A 27873-nucleotide genomic window follows, 5' to 3' on the forward strand; every position below is an offset into this window, starting at 1 on the left:
GCTTCACTCGTGACTCCATTGCCATTCGCCCCAGCCTCTGAATCATGGGACTCATCCCTCGCTCGGTTCACCTGCTTCCTCCAAGCAAACGAGCTGACGGAAGGGTCACAGGAGCATAAGTGGGGCTTATTCCTCAACCTCTGCGGGCCAGAGGTCTTCGAGATGGCCCGAGTTTTTGTTGCGCCACTAGCAGTCCAGGCAGCGCCTTGCCTGACCATCCGCTGAGTCCACTCGCGGCGGTTCCTTCGACAGCAGCGGAGCCAGGGAACTTGGGCTCAACGCCACATTTGGTCGCAGCACAGTCGCAGCCAGAATCGGGCAAAACCTCCAAGGAAGGCAAGTCCCCATACCCCGCTCCATCACCACCCACAGGGCAAACCCACAGCCTTGCGCGGCAAGGAATCGCAACACAACCGGTTCACAGGTTTTATTAAAAAGACACTTCACTGACCAAAGAGTCACACATTTAAAGTATAAAAAAAGAGAGAAATGAAGAGCAGAAATCAACTCTCCCCCGCCCTCCCCCATCTTACTGGTGCCTCTTCCGAGGCAACGTTTATAAGTTATAACCACATCACTCACCGACGCTTCGTTGCAAAACCACAATAATAAAAAAAGAGAGACCAGGATAAAAGCACTCTTAAAACCAACACACTGACTAGCACAACTGCTACTATGTACAAGAACAAGCAGCTAAACACTGGAGCAAACTTGAGTCAATATGACTTAAAAAAAACGGACGAGGAAGGAATGGGGAAGGGGTGGTTGGACACGACAGCAACTGGGGAGGCTGGCTGGGCAGAGGTTTGTCCAGTTGTGTGTTCAGACCTTTAAACCTCCCCCTTAAATTCAGACAAGACTCAAATTTTGGTTTGGTTTTTGGTAGAATTTAGGCCACAACTTTATTGATTACAGAAAGTGAGTGGTTCCATAGGCTCTGGTTCGACTAGCTCCCTGTACCCTTGCAGGTAGCGCTGACCCAGAGCTCTATCATAGGTCAGCCAAGGGTGAACACCTGGATAAGTGGAAAGCCAGGAACGGGCTAACTGCGCCACCCAAATGTCCCCCTGGACTCAGGCACGGGCACAAGCCCCTCTCAGGGGTTGACCAAACCATCGAGTCCCTGGTTTCCTTTAACGGAATACCCTTCACGTAGGGATGGCGAGAGCGTTCTCCCATCCCTATCACCTGAACCAGAGCCTATCCGCAACCTTACAAGTTGTGACGATTTGCTACGCGGCAGGGGAAACCCAAATGGCACCAGCCAATCAGCCAAGTGGGGAAAATTCCTGCCGTGCCCCTGTCCTAACGACAGATGACACATGACGGCATAGCAAGGTCACGCGCAGAGCCCTAAAAGTATGGAGAGGTGGGTGGGTGTTCCGAATGCAAGCGCCGAAAGAGGAAGCTCTGGGTCACGTGCATGGGCATAACAGGTCCCCTTGATCCGTTTAGCCTGCGTCCCATTGGCCTGATAAAACCCTGCATCAAGGGACCTACCAATTGGGTGTTGTGGCTATCCAATCATACCCACCCACAACACAGGGTTTGGTTGCCAGGTCTCACCGCAAAACGTGCCCTCTTTAAGGGAAGACCGGATTTTGCAACAGGAGCAACGCCTCCTCCTTGGGCGAGGAGGTGCCGCCCTGCCCGACTATCTCCCCCAACCAGTGTCCCCCCCAATGCCCTTCGCAGTGGCTCCATCCTTCTGAACCCTGTTCCAAGCGGTGAAGGACGGACCCAACCACAAGCTGCCACGAGGGACGCCTGCGGAGGGCGGTCCGATTTTAGGACGCCCCAAGGCTCAATCACAACTACGTATTTCATCAGCCAAGGATATGCTGTTTGTACGCACAATCCGGACAATCACCAGCAAGCCGATCCTTGCTTTGTCCCCCCCCCCCTTAAAAAATAAAATACCCAGTCTGTTGCTGAGAGCAGTGCCAGGCCTGGTAACCGTTTAAATTTCCCAGAATGCCCCAGAGAGATGCTACAGCAGGGGGCATTGTGGGGAATTCTCGGCAGTAGAGAGTTCTGCTGGCAACTGCCAGAAGCCCCTCCTTCTGTTTGGGACATTCCACGGGAGAAAAAGACCTTCCTCATTTCAAGGCGTAAGGAAGTGGGTATAAAGACACGTGGGCGACAGCACAAATCTCTGCCGGAGCTAGCAAGAACCCCAATTGTATCACACGATGGCACTCAAGAAGACTAGATACCCAAGATTTCATCAACAGCTGGCCCCAAAGATGCCGAGATGCCCTTTCTTGCCAGCGCCCAACTTGCCCGTGAAATGAATCCGGATGCCCCTTCCTTTCCCACCCACCCAAGCGGTCCCCTGTGCCGCTCTTCCCAACGCGAAGACGACAGTCGTTGCTTTGCCCCCCCCTCCCACCCCAACACTAAGTCTTGCAAAAGGAAGGCTTTCAACTGGAGAACGATAAGAGACACCCCACAAATCGTCCCGGACAGGAGCGACGGGCTGCAGCTGTATTTCGGCGACAGGCAGGAATACGGAAGGCCACCCAGACTCTCTCCTGCGACCTCCCGGGCATTTAGGATGGCAGGCCCATCTCCGCAGGCCGGATCTTCATAGTGGTGGACTTCAGAGGGTAATAGCGCCCTCTCCATGTCTTCCAAAAGATGCCTTGCTTTCTCTCGTGCCTCTGGCGTGGGATGGAGCGGAAGTATTTTCCGTTCAGGTTCACGTGGCCACAACTGCTGAACCACCAGCCTCCTTTGGAGAAAAAAGAAACAGAAAGGGCAGGCATCAGCCGAGGGCCTTTCCACAGAACAATGGATTTCATTACGTGGGAAATGCTTCAAAAATGGCAGTTCTTGAGCTCCAATTCTGAGCAGCAGTGTGGCAAGGGAGTACGTCCCAATGAACACAGCGGAGTTTGCTTGCTTCCATGGCAAACATGCTTAGGTGTATCTGAAGAAGTGTGCATGCACACAAAAGCTCATACCGATAAACTTAGTTGGTCTCTAAGGTGCTACTGGAAGGATTTTTTTAATTTTGTTTCGGCTATGCTTAGGTTTGTGCGGCTAAAAGAATTTGGTGCTCGGAGTGCGATGGCATGAATCTGATTAGAAGCATAGGATGACGGTAATCAAAATCTGCATGTATATTTAAATCTGTATGTATTAAATTTTTGGAAAACATTTATAAATAAAATGAAATAAAGGAAGCAATCAAGAGTCCTTTTTGTTGGGGATAATTCAAGAAAGAAATTCCCAGGTGTCAAAAAGGACTATTTATGTATGCTGCGAGTGGCGCTGTGGGTTAAACCACAGAGCCTAGGACTTGCCGATCAGAAGGTCGGCAGTTCGAATTAGGTCCAGTCGCGGGCGACTCCGGGGTTGTGGCACTTATCTCACTTTATTGGCCGAGGGAGCCGGCGTACAGCTTCCGGGTCATGTGTCCAGCATGACTAAGCCGCTTCTGGTGAACCAGAGCAGCGCACAGAAATTCCGTTTACCTTCCCGCTGGAGTGGTACCTATTTATCTACTTGCACTTTGACGTGCTTTCAAACTGCTAGGTTGGCAGGAGCAGGGACCGCGCAACGGGAGCTCACCCCGTCGCGGGGATTCGAACCGAATGGTTTAGTTCATTTTAAATATGCAGGGATGTATGGTATGCAAAATGAACCACAGAAAGATAAAACCTTTAAATAAAATAAAATAAAGGATATAATTAAGAGTCCTTTTAGTTGGGGATAGTGCAGACAGAAATTCCCAGGTGTCAAAAAGGGTTATGGAAAGAGAAGAAGGGAAGTCTTTGATATTTTAAGGCAGGCATAGGCAAACTCGGCCCTCCAGATGTTTTGGGACTACAACTCCCATCATCCCTGACCACTTGTCCTGTTAGCAAAGGATAATGGGAGTTGTAGTCCCAAAACATCTGGAGGGCCGAGTTTGCCTATGCCCGTTGGAAGGTGGTTTAAATGGATATTTTAAAATGTTGAAGATTGAATAAAAATGATAGAAAAGGGAAAAATTAAAATCAGGACTGACCTGAGAGGTGTTTGGCACAGTTGGCATCCCCCTTGAGGTCATGGTCCTGATCTCGCGTGGAAAAGGGCAGCTGTGGGAAGTCGCCCATAGCGGTCTCCAGCTGCCCCAGAATAGGGCCCAGGAGACTGAGTGTGTAAGCTGTGTCTTCTCCCCCCAGGCTGAAAAGAAACCGGATCCTCTCCGAGCTGCCCTCCCAGTCCTGAAGTTCGATCGAGAGGTGGAACCGCCCGTCCTTCGTGATCTGGTGGACCTTTTCCAAGCCCAGCCAAAAGTCGCCTGAAAGAGAATGGCCAAAGAAACAAACGAACGAAAAGAGGAAAAAAAGGTCTGTCAGGGCCCACCAGCAGAAGATATCAATCAATCTATCAATCAATCAATCTTTATTCCGGTCCAGAGACCCAACAAATCGTTACAAAGCAATGCACAATTCAGACAGCCTACCTCCAGGTTAAGCAAGAATTTGGTTCAAAAGATAGGGATCATTGGTTCTTGCAACCACCGATAAAAACTTCGCCACTGCTAATGTTCTAGCGTTTGTCCGGTCTTCCAATAGGAACCTGACATAGCGAGCCTCTGATTTTCCCGGGAAAGGTACCAGCAAGGGTAGTATCAGTTCAGCCCTTGCTTGCTCATATTTCGCACAGTGCAGCAAAATATGTTTTATAGAATCGCTGTCTTGAGCATGCGAGCAAAGTCTGTCCTGGTAGGGAACTCCTCTCAACCTGCCATCCAATACTGCAGAAGGAAAGACCTTTAGTCTGGCTTTGGTGAAAAGCCTTCGATAGTTTGGTACTGTCAGGTTTTTAATGTAAGGTGTTAACTTAAAGACATGCCCATATTGTACACCTACTGCCAGCGGACTACAGACTGTGTGTGATCGAGATCGCAAGTCACTGTGTGTATTATCTCATAATCTTTGCTTTAACGTCTTTAGGGCACCTTCATAACCCAGGTAATACAGTTGGGGGGGTGACAGACCAATAGAGATGGCTTTTTAGCCATGGTTTTCTGCCATTTGCTGACAAATTCCTCATTGGTCAGGTGTTGGTAGAAACCCTTCCCTAAACCAAACACTGAAATCCTGATGTGCAGAAGATATACAGCTGTACCTCGAAAGGCAAACGGAATGCATTCTGGAAGTCTGCTCAACTTCCAAAACGTTTGGAAACCAAGGTGCGGCTTCCAATTAGCTGCAGGAAGCTCCTGCAGCCAATCGGAAGCCACGCCGGACGTTCGGGTTCCAAAGAACGTTCGCAAACTGCAACAATCACTTCCAGGTTTGCGGCATTCGGGAGCCAAAACGTCTGAGTTCTGGGGTGTTTGGGATCCAAGGTACAACTCTACATAGGAGCAGGGACCGGGGAACGGGGGCTCACCCCGTCGCAGGGATTCGAACCGCCAACCTTCTGATCGGCAAGCCCTAGGCTCTGGGGTTTAACCCACAGTGCCACCCGCGTCCCTATATCCTACACATGAGCAGGTAGCAATTTTAAAAAATCAAAAAATAATAAAAGGAGGGGGAAGCAAGAAGCAGAGACCTACCGCTCATATTCCCAAAGCCATTTTTATAGGCTTCCCACAGCTGGTCAAAATCAACAGAACCATCCAGACGTCTCTGAATCACCGTCCAGCCTCCACCATCTGCAAAATAAAAAGGAGGGGAAATTTCAGTCAGCCTGCAGACATCTGGCTTGTGCCCCCTGCCCCGCTCACCCCACCAAAACACACACACACAAACACCGGTGTGTTGCTTTGATCTGTAAGTTTTTTCATATGATTTTTGTGTGTGCAACATGTTTTAGTACCTTGAAAACACACACACACACACACACACACACACACACACACACAGAAAGACAGGCCCTGTAGCTGCAAAAACATTTCGCCTCCCAGTTTGAGAAACGCAGGGAAGAAGAAGAAGAGTTTGGATTTGATATCCTGCTTTATCACTACCCTAAGGAGTCTCAAAGCGGCTAACAATCTCCTTTCCCTTCCTCCCACACAACAAACACTCTGGGAGGTGAGTGGGGCTGAGAGACTTCAGAGAAGGGTGACTGGCCCAAGGTCACCCAGCAGCTGCATGTGGAGGAGCAGGGAATCGAACCCGGTTCCCCAGATTACAAGACTACTGCTCTTAACCACTACACCACACTGGCTCTCTGAGTCACGGCCCTCGCAACCCAACCAAACCTCTACCTTTACCCTTCCAGATCAATCCGTGATCTCCAGGATCAGGTGATACCTGAACCCAAAGACATCCAACCAGCAAACCGGCAGGAATGGGCCACAGAATCATAAAATTGTAGAGTTGGAAGTCAAACTCTCGGCAATGCAGGAATCTTTTGTCAAATGTGCGACTCAAACCCACAAGCATGAGATGAAGAGTCTCACATTCCAGCAAATGACTTAGCTCAGGATTTCGATTTGTCAACTTCAGTTTCTCATTTTCCCAGTCTGAAATCTGTCTCGCCAAAGTGGTGCAAGCTCTAGTTATCTCCTGCTTGGACGACTGCAACGTGCTCTACGTGGGGCTACCTTTGAAGGTGACCCAGAAACTACAACTAATCCAGAATGCGGCAGCTAGACTGGTGACTGGGAGTGGCCTCCGAGACCACATAACACCGGTCTTGAAAGACCTACATTGGCTCCCAGTGCGTTTCCGAGCACAATTCAAAGTGTTGGTGCTGACTTTGAAAGCCCTAAACGGCCTCGGTCCAGTATATCTGAAGGAGCGTCTCCATCCCCATCGTTCTGCCTGGACACTGAGATCCAGCACCGAGGGTCTTCTGGCGGTTCCCTCATTGTGAGAAGCAAAGCTACAGGGAACCAGGCAGAGGGCTTTCTCGGTGGTGGCGCCCGCCCTGTGGAACGCCCTCCCACCAGATGTCAAAGAGATAAACAACAACCTGACATTCAGAAGACATCTGGGAAGTTTTTAATGTGTGACATTTTAGTGTATTTTTTGTCTCTGTGGAAGCTGCCCAGAGTAGCTGGGGAAACCCAGCCAGATGGGCGGGGTACAAATAATAATATATTATTATTATTATTATATTCGCTCCTTCAGTTTTGCAATTTCTTTCTTTTTTTTTAAGTTATGAAAATTCATTGGCACCCGAGTGCAATTTCCCCCCGATACAGCCAGGGGTCAGCAAACTTTTTCAGCAGGGGGCCAGCCCACTGTCCTTCAGACATTGTGAGGTGCCGGACTATATTCTTTTTTGGGGGGGATGATGAATGAATTCCTATGCCCCACAAATAACCCAGAGATGCATTTCAAATCAAAGGACACATTCTACTCATGTAAAAACATGCTGATTTCTGGACCGTCTGCGGGCTGGATTGAGAAGGCGATTAGGCTGGATCCAGCCCCTGGGCCTTAGTTTACCCACCCATGTACAGACATTTGTATGCAACTTTGCCTGATAAATGCATATTTTTTTTTGCAGGGCAATTTTCCTAACACAACACAATGTGTGTGTGTGTGTGCGTGTGTGCGCGCATGTTATTTTCAGACACGTATGCATTCCCATGCACACGTCTACTGAAGCACGTTAAATTTTGGACACAATACTTGGCTGGAGAATTGCATTAGAAAACTCAGAACAGGGCAGGTTTTCAGAGGGCTGTGTTACGGTTCGCAGGCTGTTTTGTCAAGTGAGAACCAGGTTAAAAAGGTAAAGGGACCCCTGACCATTAGGCCCAGTCGTGACCGACTCTGGGGTTGTGTGCTTATCTCGCTTTACTGGCCGAGGAAGCCGGCGTACAGCTTCTGAGTCATGTGGCCAGCAGGACTAAGCTGCTTCTGGCGAACCAGAGCAGCGCACAGAAACGTCGTTTACCTTCCCGCCGGAGCGGTACCTATTTATCTACTTGCACTAGTGTGCTTTCGAACTGCTAGGTTGGCAGGAGCAGGGACCGAGCTACGGGAGCTCACCCTGTTGCAGGGATTCGAACCACCAACCTTCTAATCGGCAAGTCCTAGGCTCTGTGGTTTAACCCACAGCGCCACCCGCATCCCAGAACCAGGTTAAGAAAACCTTAAATGCAAACTGTATCAAATTTCTCTCCCGCTTCTATAAACCTCGCATATTTACCTGGAGTCATGTCACAGAAGACTTCAAAGACCTGGGAGCCAGAGGGCTGGATCTGGAAAACACCGCTGGTTTGTTCCCCTTCCAGAAAAAGCTGGTGACAGCTTGCTGGGAATTCTGCAAAACGAAGAAGCCTTATTAAAGATTTGCCGTGAATACTGATTATTAACGCTGAGACCACATAACACCAGTCCTGAAAGACCTACACTGGCTCCCAGTACGTTTCCGAGCACAATTCAAAGTACTGGTGTTGACCTTTAAAGGCCTAAATGGCCTTGACCCAGTATACCTGAAGGAGTGTCTCCACCCCCATCGTCCAGCCCGGATACTGAGGTCCAACTCCGAGGGTCTTCTGGTGGTTCCCTCCCTGCGAGAAGTGAGGTTACAGGGAACCAGGCAGAGGGCCTTCTCGGTAGTGGCGCCCGCCCTGTATAACACCCTCCCACCAGATGTCAAGGAAATAAACAACTATCTGACTTTTAGAAGACATCTGTAGGCAGCCCTGTTTAGGGAAGCTTTTAATATTTGATGAATTATTATATTTTGCTGGAAGCCGCCCAGATAGGTGAGGTAGAAATAATAAAATATTATTATTATTTTATTAATTAATTAACTGCACAGCTATTTTCTTCCTCCTGCTTTGGCCATGCTATTTTGAGAAAGTTTGTGTGTTTACTGAAAATAATCTACGAGGTTTATCCAATATTAGTCAACGCTGAAATTAACAGGCATGACTCGCTTGGGGTGCTCAGAGTCAGATCGGTGTGTGTGTGTGTGTTTTACAAATGAATTAATTAATTACTATTCCCAGCAACTTCAGTGGCTCCGCTCCGCAGTTGACATAGCTGCAGACAGCCCACCATGCGCAATACTTTTATTTAATTAAAGTCAATCATAATTTTCAGGATGATTTGCAAAGATGTATTTATGGAATTCTGGTGCTGGAGGAGACTCTTGAGAGTCCCATGGACTGAAAGAAGATCAAACCTCTCCATTCTGAGGGAAATCAGCCCTGAGTGCTCACTGGAAGGACAGATCCTGAAGCTGAGGCTCCAAGACTTTGGCCACCTCATGAGAAGAGAAGACTCCCTGGAAAAGACCCTGATGTTGGGAAAGATGGAGGGCACAAGGAGAAGGGGACGACAGAGGACGAGATGGTGGGACAGTGTTCTCAAAGAGACCAGCATGAGTTTGACCAAACTGCGGGAGGCAGTGGAAGACAGGAATGCCTGGCATGCTCTGATCCAGGGGGTCACGAAGAGTCGGACACGACTAAACGACTAAACAACAACAATAATGTGGTTTTGCCGTCTCTCGCATTCCTGCGTTACTGTGTTTTATAGATTGCAAAATGTGAAGCGGTTTAGAAGTGCTCCTCAATAAATAAAGCCCTAACCGCTGGCTGTGTTGAGGGTCACAGATGTTCGCCATGCCTGCAGGCAAAAACTTCCACTGGTAGACTATTAACTTGCAGATGAATCCAATGTTTAAAAAGGGGGAGGAAAGAGGAATTGAGAGCAGGCAGCAACCGCAACAGGACCCTGCGGGATGCGGCCACCACCACGTGAACACGGAACGCCACTCGGACTTTGCCCAAGCCATCCTCGGCCAAATGTCAGCCTGACATTAACAACTGCAGAGCCAAAGTTGCAGACAGCAGCTGGCAGGCAGCAAAAGCGTGGAGGGGGAACTGTGTTGCCAAAGCTTATCCCTCCTAAGAGAAGCCACAGCTGAAGCCTGCTGGAAACTACTCCCCATGCAGCTTGGAATTCTGTTAGTCCTGATCCCAGATGTGCTGCACAAAAGGGGAGAGAAACACTCTGCACATGGTCAGGGGCGGCCACAATGTCATGTCACAAGGCTCAGGTCTTACTGCCGTGATTATTTAAAAGGAGCCCTGACCATTAGTTCCAGTCGTGACCCACTCTGGGGTTGTGGCGCTCATCTTGCTTTACTGGCCGAGGGAGCCGGCGTACAGCTTCCAGGTCATGTGGCCAGCAGGACTAAGCCGCTTCTGGCAAACCACAGCAGCACACAGAAATGCCGTTTACCTTCCCGCCAGAGGGGTACCTATTTATCTACTTGCACTTTGACGTGCTTTTGAACTACTAGGTGGGCAGGAGCAGGGACCGAGCAACGGGAGCTCACCCCGTCGCGGGGATTCGAACCGCCGACCTTCCGATCGGCAAGTCCTAGGCTCTGTGGTTTAACCCACAGCGCCACCCATGTCCCCGTCGCGTCCATTCTTCGGGGTCCCTTCCAACTCAAAAATTCTAGGATGCCTTCTCTCTGCGCCACCCCTGAGCTGCGCCAAGCGCTGAGCCCCTGGCAGGTGGCTGGACTCTGCCCAGTAATGGGTACCATCTGCCAGCGAGTCAGGGTTTCGACAGCCCCGTGTCAAAAGTCCAGTTGGGAGAGGCATCCGGCACACAAGGAGGCGAAGGGCAGAGATGTGGCAGGGCGCGAGGGGACTTTGCTCTGGCTGAAAACAGCTGCAGGGGGGAGGACGTCCCTCCCCGCTCTCCCGAAGACAAAGGAAGCCTCTGTCCCGGCAAAAGGCGCTGCATCTTCTGGGCTCAGCAGCCCCCCCCCCTGCCTTGGATAAATTTAGCTGAGATTCTCAAAACAGATGCCAGCAGCAGGAGATCAGGAAGAGGGCGGGATCCCAGGTTGGAGAGGGAGTTCCTGCGAGTAAACATGAACTTTCCCCCAGTTTCTCAGAGGGAGGCACACATTAATGCACAGCCCGGGAAGATGCTTGCATCAGACAGACAGGCGGAGACGCTAGCAGTACCACGTAGGATATTGGAAACGGCTCCTCTGTCCTGCAGAGAATGGCCGTGGGGTGGAATCACGGGGTGCAGGAAGGAGAGAAGGGGCAAGCCTTTGAAAAAAGACTCCCCGTTCAGCGGCAGAGGCTTTGCAGAGCCCACCCTGAACAAAATCACGTCCCTAGCTCTCGAGAAACGAACCAGGCGCCCGCAGCTTTGCCATTTGGCTTTTACAGTTGTTGTTTTTTATATGAAAGGGGTGGGGGGGAATGCAGAGGACAGATAATGGCAAAAGCACGTCCAGAAAGCTGCAGAACACCCCATTTTCCCTCCCAGCCCATAGAACAGCGTATTTCCACTTTGTCTCCTTTGTGCAAACTTGTGGGCATGAGTTAGGTCAGGGGTCAGCAAACGTTTTCAGCAGGGGGCCGGTCCACTGTCCCTCAGACCTTGTGGGGGGGGGGCTGGACTATATTTGGGTGGGGGGGAAATGAACAAATTCCTATGCCACACAAATAACCCAGAGATGCATTTTAAATCAAAGGACACATTCTACTCATGTGAAAACACGCCGATTCCCAGACCGTCCACGGGCTGGATTTAGAAGGCGATTGGGCTGGATCCGGCCCCCAGGCCTTGGTTTAGGGCAAGCACCCCAACCACAGTTCAAGAAGGACACTGACAAACTGGAACGTGTCCAGAGGAGGGCAACCAAAATGGTCAAAGGCCTGGAAACGATGCCTTATGAGGAACGGCTAAGGGAGCTGGGCATGTTTAGCCTGGAGAAGAGGAGGTTAAGGGGTGATATGATAGCCATGTTCAAATATATAAAAGGATGTCACATAGAGGAGGGAGAAAGGTTGTTTTCTGCTGCTCCAGAGAAGCGGACACGGAGCAATGGATCCAAACTACAAGAAAGAAGATTCCACCTAAACATTAGGAAGAACTTCCTGACAGTAAGAGCTGTTTGACAGTGGAATTTGCTGCCCAGGAGTGTGGTGGAGTCTCCTACTTTGGAGGTCTTTAAGCAGAGGCTTGACAACCATATGTCAGGAGTGCTCTGATGGTGTTTCCTGCTTGGCAGGGGGTTGGACTCGATGGCCCTTGTGGTCTCTTCCAACTCTATGATTCTATGATTTGGTCCTCCAGATGTTTTGGACTACAATTCCCAGCATCCCTGACCACTGGTCCTGTTAGCTAGGGATCATGGGAGTTAAAACATCTGGAGGGCCGCAGCTTGGGGGTTCCTGGTTTAGGGCTTTAAAGTTCAGCACTGACACTTTGAATTGTGCTCGGAAACATCCTGGGAGTCAATGTGGGTCTTTCAGGCCCGGTGTTATGTGGTCTCGGCGGCCGCTCCCAGTCCCCAGTCTGGCTGCCGCATTCTGGATTAATTGTAGTTTCTGGGTCACCCTCAAAGGGAGCCCCACGGAGAGCGCATTGGAGTAGTCCAAGCATGGAAAGGCAAGCCTCGTGCGAAGCTGCACGTTTCCAGCGGAGGCGAGATGCGAAGGGGCAATTTCCCGAGTGTCCCACCACATTCCCGTGAGTCACGGCTAGCGTTGAGTCACAGGCTCTCTGGGTAGCGGGCAGGCGTGGTTTTTTTTGCAGGCTGACCGCAGCACATTCCAGGAAAAATCCTCTGACACAAAGCCACCTCTCTCGCAGCCGCAGATATTAGATCAGCATGTGCAGAGGGGGTGCGGGAGCGAGAGCTAAGTAGGGGAAAGGGCATCTCAGCCTGGGAACTGCCGGAAAAAGACTGCAGCCCTCAAGGAAAGGATTTCAACTTTCACCCATTTCCTCCACCTCCCTCCCCCCCCCAGCTCAGGACACAACATCGCACATGGCCGTAATAAGCTGGTCTTTCCACTCCTCGCAAATGCCCCCAACAGACAGCATAACAGCTGCCATCGCAGCCTTTCTCCTGCGCTCCCCGAGGAGAATCGCCCTGGAGCGCGGAGGGAAATTCAACAAGTGCCTCTTGGTGTTTTTTTTTGTTGTTGTTTTTTTAAAAAAATGATAATTATTAAGAATTTTAAAGTTACAGAAAAAACAAAGTGAGGAAGAAGAAAAACAAGAGAAAAACAAATAGCAATCAAACAATACAAATCGATAAAAATCAAAATCAAAAAACAAAAACAAAACACATAACACATCAAAATCAAAAAACAAAAATAATCCACAAAAATTTAAAAACAGATCCAATATTCCCAAATCCTTAACTGTCATTACCTTATTTCATCGACCTCCTCACACCTCCCTTTTTTGTATTCTAGTTGTTAATTATCACAGCAAATCCTTCCCATTTTTCATAATATTCTGTCATTAAATTACATTTAATTTTTCATAATATTCTGTCATTAAATTACCTTACAAGTGCCTCTTTGAGACAGAAGACACACCAGGCAAGATATGCCAGGGTGTGGAGAGACCCCCTCTGGGGCATATGCCCTCTGCTGAAGCCCTTGTAGCTCAGTGACAGAGTTTTTATTAATATTAGTTTTTATTAGTATGGACTGTCTCGCCAGAGTGGTGCATGCCCTGGTTATCTCCCGCTTGGACTACTGCCACGCGCTCTCTGTGGGGCTACCTTTGAAGGTGACCCGGAAACTACAACTAATCCAGAATGCGGCAGCTACATGGGTGACTGGGAGCGGCTGCCGAGACCACATAACACCGGTCCTGAAAGACCTACATTGGCTCCCAGGACGTTTCCGAGCACAATTCAAAGTGTTGGTGCTGACCTTGAAAGCCCTAAATGGCCCAGTATACCTGAAGGAGAGTCTCCACCCCCATCATTCAGCCCAGACACTGAGGTCCAGCTCCGAGGGCCTTCTGGCGGTTCCCTCGCTGCAAGAAGTGAGGTTACAGGGAACCGGGCAGAGGGCCTTCTCGGTGGTGGCGTCCATCCTATGGAACACCTTCCCATCCGGAAATAAACAGCTATCTGACATTTAGAAGACATTTGAGATTGTGGCTTGTCTGTCAAGATACCTGATAATGTTTGCTAATCACCCCACCTTGGGCAGACTGGGCCTTTCTTTTGAAATTGCAAATACCTAGTTCCGAAAACCATTGTCCCAGACCTCCCCTTTTCATAGGCAAGAGATGCTCATTTCGCTGGATTTGTAAGTAAAAAGAACTATTGGGAAAGGTGTCCCCACCCCCACGATATTCCCTTTTAGAGGAAATATTTAGAGCATGGGTAGGCAAACTAAGGCCCGGGGGCCAGATCCGGCCCAATCACCTTCTAAATCCAGCCCACGGACGGTCCGGGAATCAGCGTGTTTTTACATGAGTAGAATGTGTCCTTTCATTTAAAGTGCATCTCTGGGTTATTTGCGGGGCATAGGAATATGTTGATTTTCTTCTTCAAAATATAGTCCTGCCCCCCACAAGGTCTGAGGGACAGCGGACCGGCCCCCTGCTGAAAAAGTTTGCTGACCCCTGATTTGGAGAGCCAAGGTGGCCTGGGGATTGTTCTGCGTCCTCTGTTTTTCTCAGGGAATGCTTCCTAATTTTGAAGGGGTGAAGGGCTTGCTTTCTGTGGAATGGGCACCCCTTAACGTTTCTGGTAACAATTGGGGCTGATCCTCTGAGCTGGATGGACCAGTGCTCAGACCCTGGCTAAGGCAGCTCCCTCTGTTCCTAGCAGAAGATGGAAATGGGAGATTAAGTCTGGGGACGCTGGACGGTGGCAGCACAGCCCCCTAGTCTTTTGGAGGCAACTCCCTGCAGAACTGCTCCAGCAGCAAAGAGGCAAGCCCAGCCTTGCACAGCCACTGAGGTTTCCACCGCCCTGGTGCAGCCAAATTATTTTGGAATCCCAGCACCGCAGGGGGAGCGCTGCCTTTCCCCTAGTTGGAGGCATGCCAGCCCAAATGTGCGCCACGGTATTCTCTCCCCCCCCCACTTCCTGCCCCAGAATCTCTCTCTCCCCCGTCTCTCTTTCTTCCTCAATTAACCTCGTCGCTCCTGGGAATGCCTTGCAAAAATTTCACCTCTCGCACACTTGGCTGAGAGCCATAACGAGCAAGCGAGAGACAGGCCTGGTTGGGAGCCCAGCGAGGCCGGCTCGAATCCCCCAGCTCGAATTCCCCATAACGGGTGTCACGAATGCTCCAACACAGCCGCGAGCCACTTAGAGTGCCGTGTCGAAGCAGAGAGAGCAGGGAACCGCTGGCACCTCCGATGTCTGGGGCTACAAAAGTACCATTGTCCAACCATGCAGTGGTTCTCAACCTGTGGGTCCCCAGATGTCGTTGGACTACAACTCCCATCACCCCTGAGCTCTGGCCTTGCTAGCTAGCGGTGATGGGAGTTGTAGTCCAACAATATCTGGGGACCCACAGGTTGAGAAAGGCTGGGACTCCAATGGCTTGGGGCCGATGGGAACTGGGAGCCCAGTAATATCCCAGTGCCATCTCTGTTTTCCCCACTGCATGCGAGAGACAGTGGGGCAGTTCTATTGAGAAGAGGCATTCCTTCTTCAGAGCAGCATCTTCTTAGATCAGGGATGGAATCATAGAATTGTAGCGCTGGAAGGGACCCTGACGGTCATCCATTCCAACCCCCCTTGCCCCGACTATAAAATTGGAGAAATCGAGAGAGATATAGCCACACCGGTAGCATATCTCTTCTTTCTCGTATCCAAAAATGCAAGAAGGGCTTTTACACTCGCCAGAAGCTCGGCTCTTCCCTTGCTGGTCCTGGAAGAAGCTTTTAAAAAAGTCCCATATGCTCAGAGACTTTGTGCCTGTTCATTGGGGAAGCCTAGAGCACTTGTTCTTTAGACGGCCCTTTTATGAAGAGGCATGGAGTGAGACCATTGAGGTGAGGCTCACTGACCTCCCGGAAAATAATAATAATAATTTATTATTTATACCCCGCCCATCTGGCTGGGCCTCCCCAGCCACTCTGGGCGGCTTCCATAAAACCAAAAATACAGTAAAATCACACGTTAAAAACTTCCCTGAACCTTAAGATGTCTTCTGAATGTCAGGTAGTTGTTTATCGCTTTGACATCTGATGGGAGGGCGTTCCACAGGGCGGGCGCCACTACCGAGAAGGCCCTCTGCCTGGTTCCCTGTAGCTTTGCTTCTCGCAATGAGGGAACCGCCAGAAGGCCCTCGGCGCTGGAAAAGCAAAAATTCGACCTTTTCCTGTTCGTCAAAGATCATAAGACGACCCGGATGGTCACTAGATTCTGTGTAGGCGCAGACCATTCCCCGACTCAAACTAGTTCGTTAAGAAAATCCCCAAACTCAGTTCCATGGGTAACGCTGGGTCACCTCCCTGCGGTAGTTTATCTTCAAGTTTTGAGTGTCTATTCGCTCATCGCATTTATAAATTTCAAATTTACAGTGGTACCTCGCGAGACGAATGCCTCGCAAGACAAAAAACTCGCTAGATGAAAGGGTTTTTTGTTTTTTGAGCTGCTTCGCAAGACGATTTCCCCTATGGGCTTGCTTTGCAAGACGGAAACGTCTTGCAAGTTTGTTTCCTTTTTCTTAACACCGTTAATACAGTTGCGACTTGACTTCGAGGAGCAACTCATAGAACGCGGTGTGGTAGCCTTTTTTGAGGTTTTTAAAGACTTTGAAGCTTTTCCAAAACTTTCCCGACACCGTGCTTCGCAAGACGAAAAACATCGCAAGGCGACAAAACTCGTGGAACGAATTAATTTCGTCTTGCGAGGCACCACTGTATTGTTGTACGTTGTTTTGATTGTTTGTTTTCCTTCTGTGACTGTCTCTGACCGTAATAAATTATCTATCTCTTCCAACCCCCTGCGATTCAGGAATCCTGCCTACAACTATCCCTGGGTGGGCTTGAACCACCAACCTAAATTATCCAGGACACATGGCCATCCAACCTCTGCTTAAAAAGGGGGATGGAAAAGGTCTGTATCCTTACAGATGTTGCATCAATGGTAAATGAGCCTACCCAGACTCTGCGTTCATCATCTGAGGCCCTCCTTTGTGCGCCTCCTCTGTGAGAGGTCCAGAGAGAGGCAATGCAAGAACAGGGCCTTCTCTGCAGTGGCTCCCAGTTTGTGGAAAGCTCTCCCCAGAGAAGTTTGTCTGGCGCCTTCATTATACACTATCAGGCACCACGCAAAAAGGTTCCTCTATAACCAGGCTGATTGAAACCCAACACCCTTTTAAAATCTGTATGAGGATGGGAGGATATTGGGTTAACTCTTGCTTTTATTTGGATTATGCGTTTTGCGATTTTACGTCGTGGCCGCCCTGAGACGGCTTGGAGCAAGTTTCTGTAATGTGTATAGCACAACGTTTTCGCAAGGCTGGTATGAATTAAGCTACAGTGGTGTTATCCAATTTCCACAGAACCTAAAAGCCACGTCAGAATTGCTGCTCAAGATGTACCGTATTTTTCCATCTATAAGATGCCCCCATGTACAAGACGCCCCCAATTTTGGGGGACTCAGATTTAAGAAAACGGGGGGAGATGTATCCGTGTATACGACGCCCCAATTTCAGACAACAAGCCCCAATTTCTGTTTGCATCTTAAAAACGAACAAAACTGCCCCTTGCTGGGGTCTAGCCCAGAGCCCTGCTTCCCAAAGTTTCCACGCCACGTGGTAGCTGGTATTTCCAAGGTAGACTGCCTCCAGATATGGAAGCTCAATCTTGCTGGCATGGCTGGATTTGAAGGCAGATTATTTCACCTCTACGAACCCGGCCCTAGCCCTCAGCTCAGCACTGGGGAATTCGCTCTGGCTAGCCAGACGAGAAGGGACACAGGTGGCGCTGTGGGTTAAACCACAGAGCCTAGGACTTGCCGATCAGAAGGTCGGCCGTTCGAATCCCCGCCATGGGGTGAGCTCCCGTTGCTCGGTCCCTGCTCCTGCCACCCTAGCAGTTCGAAAGCACGTCAAAGTGCAAGTAGATAAATAGGTACCACTCTGGCGGGAAGGTAAACGGTGTTTCTGTGCGCTGTTCTGGTTCGCCAGAAGCGGCTTCGTCATGCTGGCCACATGACCCGGAAGCTGTACGCCGGCTCCCTCGGCCAGTAAAGCGAGATGAGCGCCGCAACCCCAGAGTCGGTCACGACTGGACCTAATGGTCAGGGGTCCCTTTACCTTTACCTTACTAGCCAGACGAGAAAATAGGGCTTTGAAAGACCCCAGTTTTAAACCTTGATCAGCGTCCAGTGTTTCCCAAACCCGGGTCTCCACCTGTTTTCAGACTACATTTCCCATCATCCCTGACCACTGGTCCTGCGAGCCGGGGATGATGGGAGTTGTAGTCCCCCAAAAACAGCTGGAGACCCAAGTTTGAGAAACGCTGGTTTAGACAACGCTGTGCTAGAGAGACTTAGCACGAGGCAGTTCCCCACGTTCAGTCATTTTCAATGGGTCTACTCGGGAGCAGCAGAACTGAGCTGCGGCAGCAGCAGCCCCTGCTGTCTCCAAAAGATTCCGTTTCTAAGCAAAGGAAATATTTAAGTAAAGGGATTCTGTCCCCCTGCCATCAGCTATGTGTGGGGCAAGGTGTGGGACTCACTTGGCATTGCCGGGGACTTTGGCCGGGGACTTTGGCTGTGGTTGCCGGACCGGTCCACACTTCGCTGAACGCTCGCCTTCCATTTCGGACCCTGCGTTTCGTTCTCTCGGACGTGCAAAGGAATCAGCACGTTGACCTGTGGGTTGGGAGAGGGAAGAAGGAGAGAAAAGAGAGAATGAGAGGGAAGGTAAATTATAATTTACCTTCCAAAGCGCAAGTGGAAAGTGAAGAAGCCTTTTCTTTGGGAAATTATGGGGACAGAACTACCTAAATTGTGTATAAATTTATCCATGTTTGCTACTATAGTGGCAAGAATGTTACTTGCCCCTAAAGTGGAAGGAAGCAGAAGACCCAGCAAAAGAAGAATGGATACAAAAAGTTATGAAATATACATAAACGGCAAAACTTAACAGAAGTATAAGAACTCAAGATAACAAACTTTTTATAAAAGAATGGAAATGGGTTCATTGAATATTTACAGATCAATTGTAAACAGATAAGAACATAAGCAGGATTAATGTAATAACCTGCAGTTTTATAAGAGATTTAGAGCAGATAAATAAATGAGAAAGTTAAATGAACGTGGATATGCAGAAGGTATAAAAAATAAATTAAAGGAACCGCAGAAAGAGGGGGAAGGAAGCCAAAATTTGGAAATGTGAAATAGATTGTAAAACTAATGAAATGTATGAGTTTGAAACGTATAAGTAAAGAACAAGAAAGAAAGAAAGAAAGAAAGAAAGAAAGAAAGAAAGAAAGAGAAGAGAAGAGAAGAGAAGAGAAGAGAAGAGAAGAGGAAGGGATGGGAAGGGAAGGGAAGGGAAGGGAAGGTAGAAACTGTGTCCTTATATCAAGGGAGCTTTTGGTGATGGGACTGCCAAGTTATCTGCCAGACACAGTGCCAGATTTACGTACAAGCTAAACAAGCTACAGCTGAGGGCCCCACTCTCTTGGGGCCGCCCAAAAAATATAAAGGGGAAAAACTGGATGTACATTTCCAAAATATAAGATAAAAAACAAATAAGATAAAACCTACATACAGCAACAGTGTTTTGTGTTGTGTAGGCTCCTAAGATGCAAGTCATGGGCCCCGCCTGCTAGCCTGCTCCCTAAAATATCACTGGTTTGCTCCTTTCTATATACAGGGTGCCTACATTCTGCATGGGACGCGGGTGGCGCTGTGGTTTAAACCACAGAGCCTAGGACTTGCCGATCAGAAGGTCGGCCGTTCGAATCCCCGCAATGACGGGGTGAGCTCCCATTGCTCGGTCCCTGCTCCTGCCCACCTAGCAGTTCGAAAGCATGTCAAAGTGCAAGTAGATAAATAGGTACCACTCCGGCGGGAAGGTAAACGGCGTTTCCGTGCGCTGCTCTGGTTCGCCAGAAGCGGCTTAGTCCTGCTGGCCACATGACCCGGAAGCTGTATGCCGGCTCCCTCGGCCAAGAAAGTGAGATGAGCGCCGCAACCCCAGAGTCGGCCACGACTGGACCTAACCGTCAGGGGTCCCTTTACCCTTATGCCTGAGATAAACTACCGGAGGAAAGCTTTTCTGATCTGGGGACCCCGTGGTGGAGCTTTTCCATCACACAGGAACAGATCCTCTATGCTCCAAATAAATAAACCATCTCACACGTGTTTTTCTTGAACTGCGTCCAACTTAAGAGGAGCCTTGTGCAACACAATGGAAAGAGCAATAATAACTAAGAAATACTCTCACCCATTAGACACTTTTTTGTGAGTGGCCCAGCATTACCAATTTGAACAGACCTACCCATTGCTTCCTATGCAATCCACCTACCAGATGTGGGGGCCTCCCTGGTCCTGAATGGGGTCACTGTGCCCCTGAAGGACCAGGTGCGTGGCCTGGGAGTCATTTTGGACTCTCAGTTGTCCATGGAGGCACAGGTCAGTTCTGTGTCCAGGGCAGCTCCATCTGGGACGCAGGATGAGACCCTCCCTGCCCGTGGACTGTCTTGCCATAGTGGTCCATACTCTGGTTATCTCCCGCTTGAACTACTGCAATGCGCTCTATGTGGGGCTACCTTTGACTGTGACCCGGAAACTGCAACTAATCCAGAATGCGGCAGCTAGACTGGGGACTGGGAGTGGCGGCCGAGACCATATAACACCGGTCCTGAGAGATCTGCATTGGCTCCCAGTACGTTTCCGAGCACAATTCAAAGTGTTGGTGCTGACCTTTAAAGCCCTAAACGGCCTCGGTCCTGTATACCTGAAGGAGCATCTTTACCCCGGAGATCTGGGTCCAGCTCCGAGGGCCTTCTGGCAGTTCCCTCACTACAAGAAGCAGGAACCAGGCAGAGGGCCCTCTCGGTAGTGGCACCCGTCCTGTGGAACACCCTCCCATCAGATGTCAAGGAGATAAGTAACTATACAACCTTTAGAGGACATCTGAAGCCAACCCTGTATAGGGAAATTTTTAATGCTTCATGTTTCAAGCTGTTCTGCCTGGCCTTTGGTTTGGACTCAGTCTGACCCTTATGTTTCCCTCCCCTTATGGTTTTGATCTATGGGCTACTTTTAAAATGAGGCTGCCATTTTAAATTTCGTTTTAACCTGTACTTCAAATTGGGGGTTTTTCCCCTATTATGTTTTTACTGTGATTTTACTGGTGTTAGTGACCTTAAGCCCGGCTCTGGCCGGGTAGGGCAGGGTATAAATAAAATTGATGATGATGATGATGATGCTTTTTTGTTTGCTGAAAGCTGCCCGGAGTGGCTGGGGCACAAATAATAAAATTATTAGTAGTAGTATCTATAATCATTTCATGGACGATCCTAGACTAACTGGGAAGAAGCAAAATAAAAAAATTCCTTCCAGTAGCACCTTAAAGACCAACTAAGTTAGTTCTTGGTATGAGCTTTCGTGTGCATGCACACTTCTTCAGATACACAGTGTGCATGCACACGAAAGCTCATACCAAGAACTTAGTTGGTCTTTAAGGTGCTACTGGAAGGAATTTTTTTATTTTGACTATGGCAGACCAACACGGCTACCTATCTGCAACTGGGAAGAAGCAGTTTAGCAGATTAGTCTGAATTCTGTTGGTATCAAGAACCATCCTTTTATCCTAAATCTTTCCCATATTTGATACTGCCATTATCACAGCACTTAAATGTGCAAAGAGTACTTTTAACTATAAAAAGTGCCTCTCTCAGGTATGCCTGACAATGCATTTTTTTGGACTGCCAGGTTAAAAGCTTTTGTTTATTTGCCCAGATATTTTAGATTGCAACATTTTTTTTAGCTGGTTGTGTTACTTTATTCCTCTTAAATTTATTATGCCTTATGCTATAATGTTCATTTAAATATATATATATGTTCACCCCAGAACATTGGTATCACTTTAACTTACTGCGTTCCATCATACCTCTCCTCCCTTTCGACTGTTGCCCATAGGCTGGCCTTCACCAAAGCGAGGTTTAACGTTTTTCCCTCCAATGTCCTGAGACATAGATTCTCAAAGGGCCAAGCCTCTGCCATGTGCGAATGTGATAAGGGGACGCCGGAGTCGCTTCAGCACATTATGTTCACTTGCCCCTTATTCAAGGTGCCACGGGCAAATTTGTTGGGATCAATTATACAGAAACTAGAGGGTACCCCACCAAAATTCCACCTTGCCCAAATCTTGCAGGATAAGGATACCCATACGACCCTGAAAGTGGCTAGGTTCCTGGTCGCTGTCCTTACCCAAAAGCGTTGCCAAGGAGCACCACACGCTAATTAAGGCGTAGTATGCCATTCCATCTCATAGTATTTTATTGTTATAGTAGTGTTTTAGCGGCTGTTTTTTCCCACGTGCACAAGCTGTTATTTATGTCTTGTTTTTATCTGTATGGGCCTACGGCCGTAATAAAATTATTATTATTATTATAAATATATATAGACACATCCTGCTGTGGGATCCATTTGGAGATAAAGAGCGGTTTAAATTTCTCCGCCCTCCCCCTCCCAAAAAAATGAATTCAGTCTGCAGGAAAGTGCTTTTAGGCATGTGCAAAGTGCGTCTCTGAACCAGAGTTTCAAACTGTAGGGTCATACCTTGCTCTGGAGACTTTTGATTTGCAGGTTCTGTTTGTCCATTCTGTACTGCTGTTGCTTAATCTTATGAAACAGCTCCTCAATCTTCAGGTTCTGGCGATTCATCAAATTCTGAAATTTGGAAACAAAGGTTGACATTCAGCAGACTGGCCTCAGCCGTCAGGCGCTGTCCATTCAGAGGCAAAGAAGGGAATTGGAAAATGAACCATCTAGCGCAGGGGTCTGCAACCATTCTCCATTCTTCAAGCGTCGGTAGTTGTTCCTGTTTCCATTTTTGGGCCAGTATGGAACGGTCTTCCACAAGAGGTGGTGAACTCTCCTTCCTTGGGGGTTTACAAGCAGAGGTTGGGTGGCAATCTGTCAGGGATGCTCTAGCTGAGATTCCTGCTTTGCAGGGGGTTAGACTAGATTACCCGTGGGGTCCCTTTCAACTCTACAGTTCTAGGATTCTATTACTCCCTGCCTGAAACCCCATTGCTGGTCAGTGTAGACCAGGGGTCTGCAACCTTTAAGACAAAAAGAGCCACTTGGACCCGTTTCCGAAGGAAAAAAAAGCTGGGAGCCGCAAAACTCGTCATTATAAAAATAACTTTTTTGGTCACTTTTTTATTATTTCTTTGTTCGACAACTCAAAATTACTCCTCCTCATAGAAATAAACGTTAAATTAACAAGTTACCTTTTTTGTGTGTGTGTTCTTCACTCCCCTTCAAAACAGTGACCAGTGTACATGCCCCTTACAATGTAGTGAGCGGGCGGGAAGGTGACGTCGGGACGGTGCGTGACTAACGCACGCACCGCCCCCATGCGACGTCACAGCCAGTACAGTGCCCGCCACAGTGGGGAGTGTCGGGGCGCACAATGCGCCTCCTCCCCTCGCTAGTATCCGCCCCGGAGCCGCGACAAAGGTGTAAAAGAGCCACATGCGCCTCTGGAGCTGCGGGTTGCTGACCCCTGATCTAGCGTTAAGAATGACCCCCTCCCTGCCTGTTCATGGCTTTAAATGAGTTGGGGGGCAGCGGCTGCAGACTCAATATGGGCCAGAGTCTTTCTGCTATAGGGCAGCTCTATAAATTAAGCAGGTAGCTAAATACAGTACAGTGGTACCTCGGGTTAAGAACTTAATTTGTTCCGGAGGTCTGTTCTTAACCTGAAACTGTTCTTAACCTGAAGCACCACTTTAGCTCATGGGGCCTCCCGCTGCTGCCGTGCCGCCAGAGCACGATTTCTGTTCTTATCCTGAAGCAACCCGAGGTACTATTTCTGGGTTAGCGGAGTCTGTAACCTGAAGCGTCTGTAACCCGAGGTACCACTGTATTGTTGCTGTTGTTAATTTCATTTCTATGCTTTTATATTTTAAAGAAAAAAGCCTCAAAGTGGTTTAGGTAAAGGTAAAGAGATCGAGCTCCAGTAGTGCAGCGGCAGCGGGAGGCCCCATTAGCTAAAATGGTGCTTCAGGTTGAGAACAGTTTCAGGTTAAGAACGGACCTCCGGAACGAATTAAGCACGTAACCAGAGGTAAGGTAAAGGTAAAGGGACCCCTGACCATTAGGTCCAGTCGTGACCAACTCTGGGGTTGCGGCACTCATCTCGCTTTACTGGTCGAGGGAACCGGCGTACAGCTTCCGGGTCATGTGGCCAGCAGGACTAAGCCGCTTCTGGCGAACCAGAGCAGCGCACGGAAACGCCATTTACCTTCCCGCTGGAGTGGTACCTATTTATCTACTTGCACTGCATGCTTTCGAATTGCTAGGTTGGCAGGAGCAGGGACCGAGCAACGGGAGCTCACCCCATCATTGCGGGGATTTGAACCGCCGACCTTCTGATCGGCAAGTCCTAGGCTCTGTGATTTAACCCACAGCGCCATGGGGGGGGGGGGGGAAGAGTGCCTAGACATATGGTTGTGGCAACCACAACCCGGGTTTAAGATAGGTATATCTAGATATATACACCTATACACACATGTGTTTCTAGCACTGCCTTGCAGAAGTTATCCAACTCGTATCAGCCTCAGTCAACATGGCCAATGGTCAAGGATGACAGTGGAAGCCCAGGAATGTCCCACACCTCTGCGTTTGACACACACTGCAGTTTCGAAATCGGCAGCTGCTTCGCTCTCACAACAACCTTGCAAAGCGGGTCACTCGCAATCGCTGGCGGAGAGCTTATCTCGCAGAAGTGCCTGGAACCAGTGGCGTAGCGTGGGGGGGTGCAGGGGGGCCGGCTGCACCGGGCGCAACATCTGGGGGTTAGGGTTAGGGGGCGCAAATCCACGGGTTAGGGGGCGCAAATTACTTGCCTTGCCCCGGGTGCTGACAACCCACGCTATGCCACTGCCTGGAACCAATGAGAGCTCTGAAGCCTCGCCCCCCCCATCGGCAAATTAAGGCTCCACACTTGAAATGTCACTTTTGGCTTTGTTTGCAGAACAACGGGGAGCACCCGGTTTCTCTGGGAATTCTTGCAAAGGCAGAAGAAGCCGATCCCTCTCAAGGCCAATCAATATTTAGTGCTCGTATCAATAGGGCATTGTGAACAAAAGGATGGGCAGATGCACGCTCTGTTTAAAAGGCAACCAACATTGAAATAAACCTTGGAACCTCCTGTAGTTACTCTTAGCTTGCTCAACTTAATAAACCACCTTTGCAAACGGCCAGCGTTTGGCTTGCGAGCCACACTCGGATTTTCTTTGTTGCAATTGCAAACGGAGCAACTTAATAAGGGATGTAGACTCATATTCCTTGGATAGCAAGTAAATTACTACGTGTTTTATAAATTATTGAAGTGGAGCCTAAGGATGTGTGATTACAACAATGGCATATTCCTCCCAGGCTAACCCGTGCCTCAGTTTCCCTCCTCTTTCTCCATTGTCTCCCCTTAAAGGTAAAGGGACCCCTGACCATTAGGTCCAGTCGTGGCCGACTCTGGGGTTGCGGCGCTCATCTCGCTTAACTGGCGGAGGGAGCCGGCGTACAGCTTCCAGGTCATGTGGCCAGCATGACAAATCCGCTTCTGGCGAACCAGAGCAGCGCATGGAAATGCCGTTTACCTTCCCGCCGGAGCGGTACCTATTTATCTACTTGCACTGCATGCTTTCAAACTGCTAGGTTTGCAGGAGCAGGGACCAAGCAACGGGAGCTCACCCCGTCATTGCGGGGATTCGAACCGCCGACCTTCTGATCGGCAAGTCCTAGGCTCTGTGGTTTAACCCACAGTGCCACCCGTGTCCCTTTGTCTCCCCTTAGCCACATATTAAGATCTTAAGGTTCCCGGGTCTCTCTGACGATTGCATATACTTTTCTCTGTCTCCCTCTGTCAAGTTTTTGTTCTTCCTCGATCAAGCTTTATATTGCATGCTGCTGGGAAGAGAGATCTATCGTGCACTCACTAATGCACTGATTGATTAATTAATAAGCAATACTAATCCAAATGATGCTAATAGATAAAACCCAGCATAGGCAAAAATCATTATGAACGGGAAACTTTCTTAAGGGAGAGAAAACCCAGAGGATAGATAGCACCCTTCTTTCGCAACAGACTCTCAGCTCTCCAACCTCCTGCCAGTTCCCTAAAGCAGTAGTTTTCAGCCAGCGTGTCATAGCACCCTGGGGTGCCTTAAATGATGGTCTAGGGTGCCGTGGGCAACACTGGCCTCTGTCCCCCTTCCTTCCTCTGATGCCCTCTCAGGTCTTTGCCTCCCCAAGGCTTGCACAGCTGTGTGTTGCAGCAGCCCTGGCTACAAGCTCCGCAGGCGAGTGGTGCCTCCGGGGAGGCCAGGGGGTGCTTCCCAGGCCCCTGTGGGGCAGTGTGAGGAGGAACCTCTCTTTGGGGCAGGGGGGGGCAGCTCAGAGGCAGTAGCGGCTGACCAGAGGACTCCCAAGGAGAAGGGAGAGGAGAGGAGGCTGGAGGAACACTCCACAACTTAGGAGGGTGTTCGGAAAAAGGGTGAGAGGCTGCCAGCTTTGTTGGGGGGGGCATAACTGGGCCCCTGAGCCCCACAGGGGTGCCGCAGAAAGAAAGCAGTTGGCCAAGGGAGCCACGGACTCAGAAAGGTTGAAAACCTCTGCCCTAAGGAAATACTGTCCGATCTCAACCTTTGCTAACCTGGTGCCCTCCGGGCTATTGCATCTGGTGCCCACACAGCTCTTCTACAAAGAGGCACTTATGCCAATATATGGGGCACCCCAGTTCTCTCTCTGCACGACCCATTCATTTTATTAATCAAACGGTTTACATTTCACAGCCCTTCCCACCGCTTAGAAAAAGTCTCAACAATCGATTCGTAGGGTACCCGAAAGGTGTCAAGGAAGCATTGGAGGCTAGATAAAGCTCATAAAATTTGAAAGCCAAGACCAAAAGCCGGCTTTTCCTCTCCTCCCCACTCAAACTCTATTTCCTAGAGGGCAGCTACCTCCCTCCTTCAGAGGGGCGATCCCAGGTAACTTTTTGAACAGTGTTTTTTTTTTTGGGGGGGTACTCAAAGGAACCTTTTAATTTAGAAGAAAAGCACTGGTTAAAAGTGTGGCGGCTACTGCAAGAACTTCATAGGTGAGTTCCAGCACCTTCTTTTCCAGAAGAAAAGGACTGTGAACAGGTAAGGGCTTTTTATCTCTATAGCTCCCAGGTAAAGGGCAGCTCTGAGCGTGTGCAGAGTGCTTTTGCTCCAGCCCCTTTCGGATTCAGAATGCCTCTTCCCTCCGCTCCCTTTCCCTCCGGGGCAGCACCCCGGGACTCACCTGCAGGGCGCCCAGCTCCGCCGCTTGTCCGCTCCCTCGGGGGCTGCCGCTGGCGTTCTCGGCGCCCACCTGGCGCAGCAGCTGCCCGTCGAGGCGCCCTAGGCGCTCCCGCACCGCCTCCTCGTGCGCCGCCAGGTCGCCGGCCAGCGCGCCGAGCCGGCTGGAGAGGTCGTCCAGGCGCCCGTCGAGGAGGCGCTGCGCTCGCCCCAGCTGCTGGCGCTGCTCGTCGGCGGAGCGCTCGAGGCTGCCGAGCGAGGCGTTGTGGGCGCTCAGGCGGGCGCCCATCTCGCGCAGCTGCCCGCGGGTGCGCTCGACGTGCTCCCGCAAGCCGTGGCCCAGCTGCAGGAGCCCGTGCGCCAAGACGTTCACCTCGTCCCAGGAGGCTGCCTTGAAGGCGCGCTCCTTGCTGGAAGAACCGGCAGGAGGAGGAGGAGGAGCGGCGGCCGCCAGCCCCGCCGCGCTCAGCACCAGCAGCGCCCACGAACGCATCGCCCCAGCAGACAATGAACTTGGTGTCAGAGCGCAGCGCGCAACAGTCGCCACCTCGCCAAGAGCGCACGGTTTGGAGAGGCCGCGCCGGACGCGCCCCCTTTTATAGACGCCGCCCCGCCGCCCGCGCGCACATGGCCTCGGCAGCTTCGCCTTGCGCCCCCCCCCCCGCCCTCCAGT

At 49.9% G+C, this 27873-nt stretch overlaps 1 protein-coding gene across 1 annotated transcript; it reads right to left on the reverse strand.

The window, feature by feature from the left end:
• Positions 1-412: 412 nt before the first annotated feature.
• On the reverse strand, positions 413-27776 carry ANGPTL4 (angiopoietin like 4). Its single transcript, XM_081177872.1, has 7 exons — positions 27205-27776; positions 22471-22581; positions 18411-18546; positions 8110-8223; positions 5558-5656; positions 4016-4291; positions 413-2734 (listed from the first exon to the last, which is right to left on the reverse strand). The coding sequence occupies exons 1-7, from the start codon at positions 27691-27693 to the stop codon at positions 2553-2555; spliced, it is 1407 nt and encodes a 468-aa protein (XP_081033998.1). The 5' UTR covers positions 27694-27776; the 3' UTR covers positions 413-2552.
• Positions 27777-27873: the final 97 nt, after the last annotated feature.

Source organism: Podarcis bocagei, assembly GCF_964188305.1.
Source record: "Podarcis bocagei genome assembly, chromosome: 18".
Classification (NCBI taxonomy): domain Eukaryota; kingdom Metazoa; phylum Chordata; class Lepidosauria; order Squamata; family Lacertidae; genus Podarcis; species Podarcis bocagei.

Bases quoted from the DNA above. Each gene is read 5' to 3' on its own strand.
- ANGPTL4 (XM_081177872.1), bottom strand. From the start codon at position 27,693: ATGCGTTCGTGGGCGCTGCTGGTGCTGAGCGCGGCGGGGCTGGCGGCC. The intron at 18,547-22,470 runs GTATGACCCTAC...CCCAACCCACAG, and splicing joins TCAAAAGTCTCCAGAGCAAG to GTCAACGTGCTGATTCCTTT. The intron at 5,657-8,109 runs GTAAATATGCGA...TTTATTTTGCAG, and splicing joins CTTCTGTGACATGACTCCAG to ATGGTGGAGGCTGGACGGTG.